Source organism: Penaeus vannamei, chromosome 5, assembly GCF_042767895.1.
Source record: "Penaeus vannamei isolate JL-2024 chromosome 5, ASM4276789v1, whole genome shotgun sequence".
Lineage (NCBI taxonomy): Eukaryota > Metazoa > Arthropoda > Malacostraca > Decapoda > Penaeidae > Penaeus > Penaeus vannamei.
The window spans coordinates 1,280,722-1,295,257 of record NC_091553.1 but is presented as its reverse complement, the minus strand read 5'-3'; the positions used below and the strand labels follow the sequence as shown (position 1 = coordinate 1,295,257).

At 33.3% G+C, this 14,536-nt stretch overlaps 1 protein-coding gene across 1 annotated transcript; it reads left to right on the top strand.

Annotated features, from left to right (window-relative positions):
* Window positions 1–3,240: 3,240 nt before the first annotated feature.
* On the top strand, window positions 3,241–12,893 carry LOC113813759 (uncharacterized). The gene is made up of 4 exons (XM_027365819.2): window positions 3,241–3,357; window positions 10,010–10,093; window positions 10,446–10,577; window positions 11,310–12,893. The coding sequence occupies exons 1-4, from the start codon at window positions 3,274–3,276 to the stop codon at window positions 11,337–11,339; spliced, it is 330 nt and encodes a 109-aa protein (XP_027221620.1). The 5' UTR covers window positions 3,241–3,273; the 3' UTR covers window positions 11,340–12,893.
* Window positions 12,894–14,536: the final 1,643 nt, after the last annotated feature.

The following is a 14,536-nucleotide window of genomic DNA, read 5'->3' as shown; positions in this document are numbered from 1 at the left end:
TAATACCGTTACCATTACGCTATCGTTATCATTCATATAATCATTCTCATTTTTATCATTAATAATAATAATATTATTATTATCATTATTATTATTACTATTATTATTATTATTATTATTATTATTATTGTTGTTGTTGTTGTTGTTGTTGTTGTTATTATTATTATTATTATTATTATTATTATTATTATTATTATTATTATTATTATTATTATTATTGTTGTTGTTGTTGTTGTTGTTATTATTATTATTATTATTATTATTATTATTATTATTATTATTATTATTATTATTATTATTATTATTATTATTATTATTATTATCGCTATTATTATTACTATTAATATTATCATCATATACATGATGATGATAATAATTACTACTATTATTATCATCACCATTATCATTATTATCACTATCATCATTATTGTTATTGTTATTATCATCTTTTTATTATTATTATCATTATTATTATTATTATCATCATCATTACTGCTGTTGTATTTATTTTTATTATTACTATTGTTATTACTACAACTATTATTATTGTTATTGTTATTATTATTCATGTATTTACTTATTATTGTTATTATTATTATTATCATCATTGTTATCATTGCTATTATTATTTTTATTACTACCATTATTGTTACTATTACTGTTAGTTATCATTGTTATTATTATTATTGTTATTATTGTTATTATCGTTATTATCATTATTATTACTTATTATTATTGTTATTATCTTTATTATCATTTTCCCAGTTATCATTTCACTTGTTATTATTATTGTTTTCATTATCATTATCATTATCACTATTATTATTATTATTATTATTATTATTATAATTATTATTATCATTGTTGTTGTTATTATTATCATTATTATTATTATTGTTATTTTTGTTATTCTTATTATTCTTATTATTAGTTATTATTATTATTATTATTAGTTATTATTATTTTTATTATTATCAATACTTTTATCATAAATATCGTTGTTATTATTTCTATTTTGTTCTTACTGTTATTATTATTACCATTATTGTAATTATCATTATCATTACTCTTATCACCATTAATATCATCATTATCATTATTATTATTACTAATGCTATCATTATGATTATCATCATTATGAATATTATCATCATTATATATATCATCAAAATTTTATGTATTATCATCATCATTATATGTATTACCACCATCATTATCTGCAATAACATCACAATCATTATAATCACAATCATCATCATCACCATCTTAATTATTCTCCTCGTCTCCTTGTTAAGCGCCAACACAAAGATTCTCGATTTGGACCGTTTTCCCGCCGCCATGTGAGGGTCTGAACCAGTATCCCGGTTTAACTCTTGTTTCGGACAGGGGAAACCCGGGCGAAAGTGGACAGCTGTTTTGTACACGCTCAGAGCCAGTTGCGAAAGATAACAGTCATAGTGTTGATGAGAATGATGATCGTAATAATGACAGTGATAACAAGAACGGTAGGGCCAATAACAACTGTGATGATGATAATGATAACCATGATAATGATGATAAGGATAACCACGACAATGATGATAATGATAGCCTTGATAGTGATAATAATGATAACCATAATAATGATAAAAATGATAACCATGATAATTAACCATGATAATAATAACAAAGACAGCATTATCAGCAATACTATTACTATTACTACAATTACTGCTGACTGTAATAACACAAATAAAGATAACTATATCCATAATGGTGATAGACATGATAATAATTGTGATATTAAAAACAATGGTAATGATAATGGAAATAATATTGATAATAATGATATTGACAATACCAATGATGATGATTATAATAATAATTGTAATGGTGATAATAATAACAAAGATGAAAACGATAATGATAATGATAATGATAATAATAATAATAATAAAAGTAATAATGTTAAGGATAATAACAATAGTAATAGTAATAATCACAATAATAGTGATAATGATTATGATAGTAATGCTAATAGTAATATTAATGATAATAATGGTGATGATAATAATAGTAATGATAATAACATTGATAATAATAACAATAATAACAATGATAATAACATTGTTATTATTGCTATCATAATGATAATAGTAATAACAATATTGATGATAATAATGATAGTAATGATAATAATAATAACAACAACAACAACAACAACAACAACAACAACAACAACAACAACAACAATAATAATAATAATAATAATAATAATAATAATAATAATAATAATAAAACAGTAATACTAATAATCACAATAGTAATGACGATGATGATGACAATGATCATAAAGATGATAATGATAATGATGAAAATACTATTACTGTTACCATTATGGTGAAGTTATCCTCTATCATCATAAGTTTTGATAGGTTTATCATGACCATTATCATTAAGATGCATATGATTATTTCCAATATTGTCAATATTATGATTATTGCCGCCATAGTTCTTCGACCTGTTTCAAAGCATGAATTCCATGATAATGCGTATTTCTTATTTGCACTCATTGGAACGTTTTGATATCTTTTCTATAAAAGATAAAGCGTAACATACATTTCCAAGTATAAAATAAACAAAAAATGCAATATTTATTTATACTTTCAACAAAAAAAGATAATCCGATGCCATAGCCAAGATAACTTTAAGATTACTTTACGCCCTCATTCCTTGACATTTCTGATTACATTCGATATTTTGTAATATAAAGTAACATGAATTTTATTTTCTAATTTTCTTTCGGGGTTTAAAAAAGCTAAAAGAAGGTTAATTTCCCAGTCAAAATAAAAAATAATAGAAATCTGGATCCACTTCAGACGCATCCTTGCGTGCGCCAATGGCGTAAGTTGCACATCAAGTGCATAAATCAAAGTCTTTTAAAATATTCCATACGTAGTGTATTTAAAATTTAGAATATATTTGTGAAATATAATGATCGGAAAGTAGTAGAAATAAAATATTATACTTATTATGGAGTTGTTCAGGGGTATTCATAGTTTATTTTAGGGATTTGTAATTCAAGTTATATAAAATTTAAAGTCTTAACACAACCAAATAACCTCATCAGCCAATAAGACATTAATATGTAGAAGATTGTTATTGTATTTTGTGATAATTAACATTCGAAAACATTATTTATATCATCTAATGGGAAATTATAATCTATCATCTTCTATTTTTCTTGATTAAAATATCGTTGGAACCGTTGTTTGTTTTGGTCCCGGCAGCGCCATGAAGCTGGACGACGCCGCGTGCTTTTCCACCTCCGGTTCTCACAAAAGAAAGTGCGAATTCGATGCGGATGATAGACGAGCGGTAAGGACTCGAGGCAGAGCAATTGTCTACAAGGGAGTTTCGCGTTGGGAAGACGTATTTCGAGAGTTTTCCACGGGGCGAGGTTGGGCTCCCCTCTCGCGACATGTCGGCCGCAATGTGCAATCAACACAAAGGGCTCTCTTGCAAAGCCTTGCCTGTCCTGCCTGGGAATGGCGCCACGGGATGCTCTCTCGATAGAGAAGTGCACAGCAACAGTGATTTCCCAGACGGGGAGCGGGGAATAGGAATTAAAAGATATGAAATACCCCGGGCTGGGCCCACAGCACGCGGGACAATGGGATGACCTTGTGGCACTGGGGCGCCAGGGCAACGTGGTGGCCGGGGGACCCTTCGGCTGCGGCAGAGAGCCTCGGGGCGGTTCGATTTCCTATTAGGAAGGAGTGTCTTCCCTTGAGCACGTTTTGCACTGTTTTAGGGTAAAATGGAATATGTGGAAATGATGAACAAGAAAGAACAGGAAAAGGCATCTCATGATAGGAAACGTCAACAAGTAGTATTTCTTTTTCTGAAGTGTTTCTGTAAGGCACAGTGTGCTTGACACTGCCATATGGTACAAAGTTACCTGTGTCTGTAATGGTAGAACAACAGGAGATAAGGTAATTTGGTATAGATTGCAGTCACTGACGCGCGCAGATAGAGGGAAATGGACACCTCCATCTTTTAGAGAGGAATTAGAGTGGGATCGAATATAGTTTAAGCTGCAGCGGCCTCATATTTACTGCTGAATGACAAAAATATAATGCGCATTCTTTCAAATTCAGCTTGTTTACCTTGTGAAGAAAAACACAACACTGATCCATAAACTCTTTATTGCGACGCCTGAAGTAGTACCAGTGTTACTATACGCATGTCAAAATATTTTGCTACTTATCAGTGTATACTGTTACACATTCATGCTCTTAGTCTTTTATTAATGTTATACTTCATTTATATGTTATAAGATTGTTTTATAGTCTTATTTAGAATCTTGTGCATTGTACATTTCACACCCTTTCACCTGCCCCCAGCTTGACAGCTGCCGGCCCGCTCATTTTGAGGTGTAAAGCCGGTAAGAAATGTTGCGTTTCCAGTATTGTGTTCATTTTGGGTTATTCATAAGACTGTACAGTGACAAAGAACATAAAATAGACTTCATTAATGATCCCAGATTAATATCTGGACCCACCAAGAGTTAAATCGTAACAATCCAAACAGTAGAAGGAAGCAAAAACAAGTTTGATGGTTGCAGATATTAAGGTAATTGGTTTATCATTTTATGATGTGAATGCAGCTCTATCTTGCTGTACATACTGAGGTGAAGAAAATATGTCCCGGGGGCTGTTGGGGGGCAGAGCCCCCTATCAACTCTCCTCTCGGGCAGTGCCCGAAGGGCATGTCTAGTCATGGGAACATAAATTGTTAAATTAGGCTGGTTTATTGGTCAATAAATTTTTTAGGAGGTTGGAACGCATGAATTCCCGTAGTTTTTAAATTCTGGCACGTCAACCTGTAGAAATTCAATGATCGAGTTTCACTGGCCAATTTTAAGCATTTTTTTGCGTTAGTTTTATGCATTTTTGATCTGTATTCTCTTAATTTAAGCCTGTTTTACTCCATAATTTCCCTGATATACTTCATGCCCTCCCCTGCTAACGGGACTAACAAATCAAGATTGTCGATGGAGAAATGGTACTCGATCTCGTGAACGATTCATTCACACAAGGAACAACGCTGAGAATCGATGAAATCATTGGATTTCCTCCAGAAATACATAAATTTTTTTTACTTAGTCTCTGGGAGGCCGCATCGCTCTCTGTAACTAAAACTGGTAATTTTTCAGATTAGCAGCTCATAATGAATCATGATGAGTTTGGTGTCGATAGACTCCTCTCACTGTAGTATCCAAATGCATGGAAATGATCATGCTGAAAGCCCCCAAACCCCTACATTCTTAGCCCTTAGATACAAGTTACCGATAGTGGTGCATGGAGATAAGGGGAAATTGACACTGCCATCATATAGATTAAGGTAATGGGTTAATATCTGTGTTCTTTAAGATGACATGAAGTGCTAATAAAGGCGAGAATAGGGGGGTTCCCCCAGTCTAGGCCAGTATGGAAAGTATGGCAGATGCACACCTGAGATTTTTGTTTTGAGTTTGTGGTTGCACACCTGAGTGATTTAGATAGTCAGTGATCAAAATGATTATATAACATTGATGTGGAATGAGGAATCTACTAATAGTTTAAAGGATTTTCAAGCATTTTGTTATCTGATAAGTCTCAGGATGCGCACTCTTGAAGTACACACTTGGTAACTGTTGCATATGGCACACTTCAATTTTTTTTATTTTTTTTATTTTTTTTATTTTTTTTTTTTTTGCACACCCAAGATCTCATTGAAAAGTGCCGTACTTGCCATACTGGTTTTTATGGCATAATTAAGATAGGAAAAGTTAGATTGGATTTGCACGATACCCTGGAGGGTGCGTCACTCTTTGCAACATGAAAGGTACCAGGGAGACTGTTGGTTAGAATACAATTAATCTACTCAGAATCAGTCACTATTACTATATTGTTTCATGCATGGGCCTGTGCTCCCTGTGATCCCCCCTAAGGGGATTGCTGCCCCCCAAACCCTGGCCAGGAAGACAAAGAATTCTCCATATGTTCACAGCAGGAGAGGGCGTTGGGCATACTTGGCATTGGGCGTTCACGCGTGCTGGTCATATGTTCTTTCCTGCAGTGAATATGTGAGTATGTTTCATTGCAGGGTTTGGGGGATTGCATTGGACAATATAGTGATTGATTCTGTGTATATTATTCATGTTTTATCCCGCAGTTTCCCTGGTACCTTTCATGCCTTCCCTTGCTATTTGAGTCATGATTGTCGTTAATGGGGTGGCTTCCCCAAATAATTTCTATATATTTGGAAACTACAGAGTTAGAGGAATGCATCGATACAATAATGGTCACGATCCGTTCCGAGCTGCTGTTCAGAAAAATTACCAAACATAATACATATTTCAGCCATAGTATTCCCTCGTTATTAAGAAAGTTGTGCAATATGTAATATTTTGGTGCACTTCTACAGGAAAATCTCATAGTATTATCATAAAGACAGGAAAACTCCATTGATACTTGTAATAATCAGTGCAAGCATAGAATATCAGAGGTCAAGAAAATTGGCCATGATAAATGTTGCGAAGAGATTATATCCATGGTGATTAGTTGGGGTCTGGGGACGGAGCCTCTGAGAGGGAAATACTGTGATAGGGAGGGGTCTGGGGGCTAAAACCCTAGGTGAGGAAGATTTCTGTTTCATATTAGGGACTTGACTTAGTAAACAATGTCACTACCATTCCTATGTTATTCAATTTGTATCAAACACTAACAGATCATGCACATAACTCCATGAATTATTGAAACTAAAAATGGTAATTGCAAGATTGGATGGCTATGTGAAATAAATCTAAATCTATCAAGATATTTTCCTCAAATTTACTCTTCCAGAGGCTAAAAATGGGGGATAGATCGGTCACATTTAATTCAACATTGATGGTTGGCATCAATTCTTGCTGAAGCCAAACACTAGGTGGTAGCGATGTAGGTTACATCCAATCAACCTGTTCTGAGTTGTGAGCCCAAAACAGTTGTTTGCTTGTTTGGTTCAGGCTTAGGTATGCAAAAGCAGCAGTCTATCAAAAATAGGGGTAGAGCTATGATGATTGTGTGTGCCGCAACCAAGTGCTCACTGTGAAATAAATGGATATTCCATGTGCTTCTGATTTTTCTTCTGTGTAGCTGACTGATATAGAAATGAAATGTACATCTAGAAATTAAAGTTTGGTTGAAAAGTGGGACGCTGAAAAGGAAATAATTTGGTGAATGAAGGAAATTAAGGTTATTACTGGCTTCCTGCTGATTGTACATAGATAAGGTACTTTAAAGTGTGTTGACATCTTTGAGATGGAAATTCTGTTATTGTAATTCTGTTTCTGTAATATGTCCTTCAGTGAACATGAGATGTTAGTTGCTACAATAGCATAGTGGTTTCTTTGTATTTGCATGTAAATCAGGTAAGAAGACAGTAGAGTTGGGAAGTTCATGCAATTATTATAAACTTAAAATTAAGTGTTATATACTTGAAAGAACATCATAGTAAGAAAAGTAAACATGTGCATGCAATTAAGTGATCAAATTAATCATCATCTAAGGTACTTCCATTTGTGATATATCCCTGTAATTGCAAGTGAGAAAGTGGTTAGATGTACTTAACTGGCTGAAAGAGACTAAAGCAGTCATTGTAGCCTCTGTACTATGGCAAAGTCAAATTAGAACCAAGACTAGTAATTTATTTCATGACAAGTGGTTAATAAGGTACACAAATCCATGTAGTCAAGTCAATTTATCATTAGCAGTATCTTGTTTTGGTGTTAGTTTTGAATACTTTGTGCTTCTTAATGCACAAAGATTGAGTGAAATAAAAGTGAATTTTTTGGTTGGTTGGATGAAGTATGATACAGTACAGGAGGAAGTGTCTTGTATGATCTTAGTTTTCTTCTTTATTTGCAATTTTTAAGAGAATTGTAAAATTTGCAAAATCTCAGGATTTATATGTAAATGTTTAGAATGCCATCCCTTAACCGATTGTGACAGTTTTGATGTCGATGGATTCCTCTCACCACCTTGTACATAAATGTATAAGAATTATGAAGCAGATAGCAGGAGAGAGCATGAAGGGTACCAGTGAAATTGCGAGATAAAATATGAATAGTATGCATGAAACAAGTCACCATAATAATGATATACACAAAATACATCACAGTGATAGTGATAAACACAGAATAAGTCATTAAATTATCCTATTCAATGGATTGTGCCCCCTGCAACCCCTGCCATGGAGATCAAAGAATTTATAGCAGGGTTGAGTGTATGACTGACATGCAAGAGTGCCCAACGCTGAGTCTATCTGATGCTCAATCCTGCCATATGTATGTGGTGGATTGTTTGTCGTACAGGTTGAGTGTTGAGGGTCAGCAGCCCTTCACATAGGGTGTTGCATTTTACTATATGTTGACCTAATTTTCTGTAAGTTATTTGTTATTTTCCCCATAATTTCCCTGGTACCATTCATGCCCTCCCCTACTGGCAGGTCCAAGATTGTGAGTATTGGGGAGTTTCTGTGGCATAATTTCTATATATTTTGTTGGTAGAGAGCGAAAGGAATCCATTGTTGCCAAAATTGACATGAGTGGTCTTGCAAATGTATTCTGAATGTTTTCTTATTCGTGTACAGTATATTTTTGCATGATGACTGCACTGAGGGAAGATTTAAGGCCATTATCATAAGGAAAAGAATAAACAATACTCACTTGACAACAGGATCATTTCTTTGTAATTTTACAACTTTAACCAAATCCACTAGGAGGTTCTGTGATCTGTGATGGAAGTCCTAGTTTCTCATGCCAGGTTTTTGTTGTACCTTTGCCGAAGTACCAAAGACAGGGAGGCCAGTGGTAAATTTGCTGGCATTGCACCATTAGTGGGCACATAGGTGTTTAGTAAACTTTTACAAGACTAGGAATTTTGTGATAGATTGTGTCCTGGGTATCCAGAATAGGATAGAGTACATTTAATATAATGTCACAGTCACAAGGGGGGTGATAGCTAGTCAAATTAATAGAAATGAAAAGGTTGAGTTATACTGTTTGCAACACAATTGCCTTAGAAATTATAATCTTCACGAAGGTAAACCCACATTCACTCATTAAAATATATTGATCTAGGTATCAAGTAATGCTATGGCCTCTGCACTTTGTGGTTGACGAGTGGTCAGCAGATCAAAGCGTTTACTCTAGTAAGATAGAGCCTGTAGACCTCTTGGGTAATTCAGTACCACTGTGACCTCTCTTCTGGAAGAAAGTACGAGGCATTTGATAGTCTTTCCCAGAGCACCACAGCATTACTTGATGCATGCCAATTATAGACAGTTATTGGTAATTCCATTGTTTCTGTTAAAAATTTCAGCAGATAACATTTGTTTTAGTGGGTGTATATATATGCAGATTTGGGTATTTAGTACTTTACATGCAAGATTTACACTGATTCTTTTACATCTTGTTACCGTAGGTAGGTGTATTCTAGTAATTATTTTTAGATGTTAGAGTAGGCCATAAAAAGTGTGTAGCATTCATTCATGTATTTACATTTTCGTGCTTTGTGATGTGTATACGTTACAAACTATCTTTAAGCCTTCATTTTTATGGTATACAATTTTCATGAACTGTAACATCATTTTTGATGATCTGTAGAATGGGTGAATTCTGGTGGGAAGTTCTGCTTAGTGGATCTTCTCAATTTGGAATTTTATCTGTGTAAACTTGCATTCCATAACTTGCTACAGAATATTGTGTTCATGTAAATTGAAAAAAAAGAAAATGCCTACAATAGGGTAGAGGGAAATCTACAAGCAGTTGATGTAAACCAAAACAAAGCATAGAAAGCAGTCACCCACAGCTAGTGGATGGCAAGCTTTGATAGATGATAGTAATCTAGACCTTTGTACACTGTAATTTGAAGTATTGTATTTTTTTGCAGAAGAAAAGAAAACAGATGTGGGAATTATTGTTTATAGAATTCATGTTTTTCAGAAACGACCTCTGATGCAGCCAAGGGTAGTAGTTGATGTTGATGTTCTACAAGCGCGTGTGCAACAGAACCGAATTGGCTCTCAGGTTTGTGTTATAAGATTTGGAGTAATTTTGGCCTTTAAAGTAATTATTAAGGACTCCTCCTTATTTTTGCTGTTAAGTGATGGCCCACATAGTCAAGTAATGACTTCCAATTTGGATAATTTCTAAGTATCTTGTCTTCAGAAAGTTTGGTTTTGCAGTGTTATATAATATATGAATAAATATTGACTTGATCTACTGATTCTCACTTTTTGCTGTTTAAGGACTTGATCTTTAATGTATATCATTATTTTAATTTTTTCAGTATAGTTGAACTTGGATATGTATTTAGCTATTTGCAGGGTTGATATCTCATAATCATCTAAATGTTTTACAATGCATCCTCTCTCCTCAGATGTTAGGTCGTAGAGGAAATCATGCTGTTATGTACCCTATTAATTGTGACCCGATTGATGGGGTGTCGCCCAACCTCCATGCAATGCAGGTGAACCGCACCGTCTGTGCTCGCTGTCTGCAGGGAGAACCGGTGAGCTGCATTTTGATTTTTTGTGGAAAGTTCTTTATTGCTAGGTAAAAAGATTCCAAAATCATTGATTATGAATTGGTATTTTGTTGTTGCCTGTCCTTACTATGAATGTTTTATTATTATTATTATTATTATTTTTTTTTTCACATTATCATGTTTGCATTTTATAATGACTGTGTGCCTCTCCTGATGTCTTTTTTTATAATTGGGTGTTCATCACAGAGCATTGGATTTGAAATTAATTGGATTTTGAAGCATTTGCATAAACCCATTTTGTGCCTAATTAAGGGGATTGTATAGAGGGGCTTTCCCTGTTTGTGTAGGCCCAGTTTGGTTTATGATGTTTTGGTCTAATTTGTCTTTGCATTGTTATCTACAATGTATTGATATGTTATTGGACATCATTATCTGTTTTTTATTTATTTATTTATTTATTTTTATTATTATTATTTTTTTTTACTGACTAGGGGTGGGAGAGTGATGTTAGTAGATATGAAGTGATTGAGATTACACTTTGCAAATAGAGTTTAAGAAACCTTTAGAGCTGGGACTGTAGTGAAAGAATCAATGTCTGTTTCCTGTTTTTAATTTTTGCTTATGTATTTATTTGTATCCTCAAGAGTAGGCATAGCTGTAGACCCCAGAAAGTACTATATTTTTCCATACTTTATTCAAATAATATTTTAGTTGGTGATGATTGAACAATGATCTTATTTTCCTCTGTTCTTTCAGGGTCACTTCCGTCATATCCTGGAGAAGTAATCCAGATCTCGGAACGGCTTTTTTCACAAGTACCTGCCCCCCTCCTCCCCCCCCTTAAGTTAAGATGCTGGCTTGTGCTCAGAGCAGTCAGCTTTCACCCTGAGTCACGGCCGAGTCATATGTCGAGTCAAGCTGGTAATAGGGTCTTTAAATTATAAAAAGAAAATAATTAGAGAGAATTCAAAAAATAAGAAATAAGAACAAATTACAAATATGATAAAAAGAGTTCGAAGATGAAAGGAAAGGAAAGGAAGAGGGACTTGGGTAACGTTGTGCAATACCGGTGAATTGCTCGAGTTTTCGACAGAACCCTCACTTCTCGAACTCTTGCTTGTGAATGGACTGCAAATGAAAAGCAAAGTAATTGGGAAGTTGAACTGAGACGGGCATTCAAGAGGCGAGATTAATTACACAAACGGGTCTTGTGATGAAAACATTTTTTTCTCCTCGTGATCTCTTTGTATTTTAACATGTTTACTGTTTATGCTCTTTTTGACTATAATAGGAGAGCTTTGAAGGTTGCATAATCGTTTAGTGTTTTTAACATTTATGTTTTTTGTTCATGCACAACTTTACCTGGTTTCCACCAACGAATCAAATTTACTGGTCTCTGAACAGGTTATTACCGTCAAGTAATTATTGTACAAGTATCCATATATAAACACATTTCCCCCTTTTTTTTCTCGACCTTTTTCATTACAATAGTATTCCTTTAAGTTATTTCACAATGGCTGCTATAGATTTAGGTTTACAGATATCTTTTAATTTTAGGTTTTGAATAGCTTATGTGTAATTGGTGGTATGGAGTGTACAAGTGGCTAAACGGTTTGAAAGTATGAGTTATTGTAAATTCAGTCTTATATTTTTGGTTTAGTTAGTATTTACAATTTACATTTATATTTAATAGTACCAATTCTGACTTTACTATTAGGGATGTCTGAAAAAAATATATAATACAAAAAAAGTAATTTAACCAAAAGGGAATTTGTTAGATTAGGTATTATGTGTCATTATCTATGAAATAAGCATTCTTTGCTGTCTCCATATGGTATATAACTATATATATCTGATTTGGCCTGGTTTACATAATTCAGTGATTTATTTTACATGTACGAACTGAAAAGGGAGAGGGCTGGCTTGTGCTGTATAAAATTCAAGAGTAAAAGTCTGCGAGTCTAAAAGTCTGAATTGTAGATTTAAGTGCTAGTATGAATAGGACTTTAGGAAGTCTTTCATTTTGATTGGTGGTGCGGCATTATTAGAGACCTTTCATTTTCCTCGTATTGTGCCAGGTGGCAGTGTACATACAAAGAATAAAGATTTATTATTGAAGTTATGAAGGTTGAAGTATGACAGTGAATTTAAAAGATGTGAATATGGTGACCAAGCTCAAGCCCAAACCCCATCAGATCGGTAGGCTAAGTTGCTGTGTTTAGTTAATGGAACTATTGCTGCATGTGCCCAGTCAGCCTCCAAAGGTACAAAATCTACATGCCATTTTGTAAACCCTTAATGGATCACAATCACGTTTCACAAATAAATAGTCCAGCAACATCTACTTTTTGTTTATCCTTTCCTGTTGTTTGAGAATAATTTATTATTATTATTGTATATATTTAATGCATCACTGTTTTCATCTTTTTTCTTTTTCATCATCATCCGTCTTTTCCTCCTCCTTTGTTAATTTAATTGCTTTAGTTTTTGTTATTTGTATTATTATTGATGATGATGATTGATTTATAATGATGTGATGGTGGTGGTGGTGATGATAAATATTATTATTATTATTATTAATGATTACTATAACTTCTTATTCTTATTGTTTTTATTACTTATTGTGTAAGTCACAGAACATACACTTTACATGTGCACTATTTTATGTTCTGATTAATTTACATGCATAACAAAATAAAGACATCGTTTATGAAAATACTGAAATAGTATGATGTTTGCAGGATAGCTACAGTTGGTTTTGAAATATTAGATTTACAAAGAAGGATAAGTAAGGAAGGTCAGAGGTTGGTGAAGGTATAGGTGTCAGAGGTAAAAAATAGTATGAAGAGTCAGTGTTTGGGAATGATGTTATGACAATTTCATACAATCATACTTGACAAGGTGTAACACTACATGATCAACAGCATAGTAGTGATGTCAGGAAGTACCAGAAACATTACTGATTTCAGAGGTCATTTCCAGACTAATGAACAAAAGAACTCTGAATAGAAAGAGACAGTTCACCTTCAACTGAATTTGATAGAAATATCAAACCATGAAATAGAAGTGCAAGTGCCACCACTAATGAGTTCAGGGTTAGAGTGATAAAAGAAATAAAATATGGAAAAGCACCAGGAGAGGATGAAATTGTAAAGGAATTAGTAAAAGTAGGGGTGGCAACTCTCCAAAGAATAAAGGAATTTAAAAAGGTAACTGAAAGGCAATGTGTTACATAGAAGTGGAAGAATGCCATTATCAACTTGATATTTAAGAAACAAGAAAGGCTAAGTTAGCTACATACTGATTAGCTTGTCTATGTTAACTGTTTATGAAAGTAATAAAACATTAAATTTCAAGCACATTAGATGAACCACTCCAAAGTAGCATAGAGGAAAGGTTATTCAACAATAAACATTATTATTATTAGAAAAATAACAGTATGGAATACCACTCTGCAGGGCATTCATAGACTATGAGAAGGTTGTTGATTCCATCAAGCATGAAACAGTATTCAGAGTCCTTAAAATCTCAAGGCATACAAAACGAATATGTTTATAATATTAAGGAAGCATAAAGACAAGTTAGTGTACAAATAATAGTGGATCATCTGAGTGATGAAATAGAAATATGAAAAAGTTTTACGCTGTTATCAATTCTATTCATGGCCTCTTAAATAAATCTTCAGAAAAGCTTATCAGAACCATGGAAGAGTAACTTAAACATTTGTGGACAACAATCATCTTAGCCAATAGAAGGGAAAAGTTTCAGGAAATGCTAATATCTTTGAATGAGGAAGACAAGATGGATAGCATGAAAGTATATCAAAGACAAAAGGATAGACATGGAATTTGAGTAATTAATGATGATAATTGAAGGAAGTGAGGGATTATAAATAATTAGAGAAGGTAATTAATCAGAGAACAGTAGGGAAACAAAGAAATCTGTAAATAACATATGGATGGAAATTACAAAAATTTTTTGAA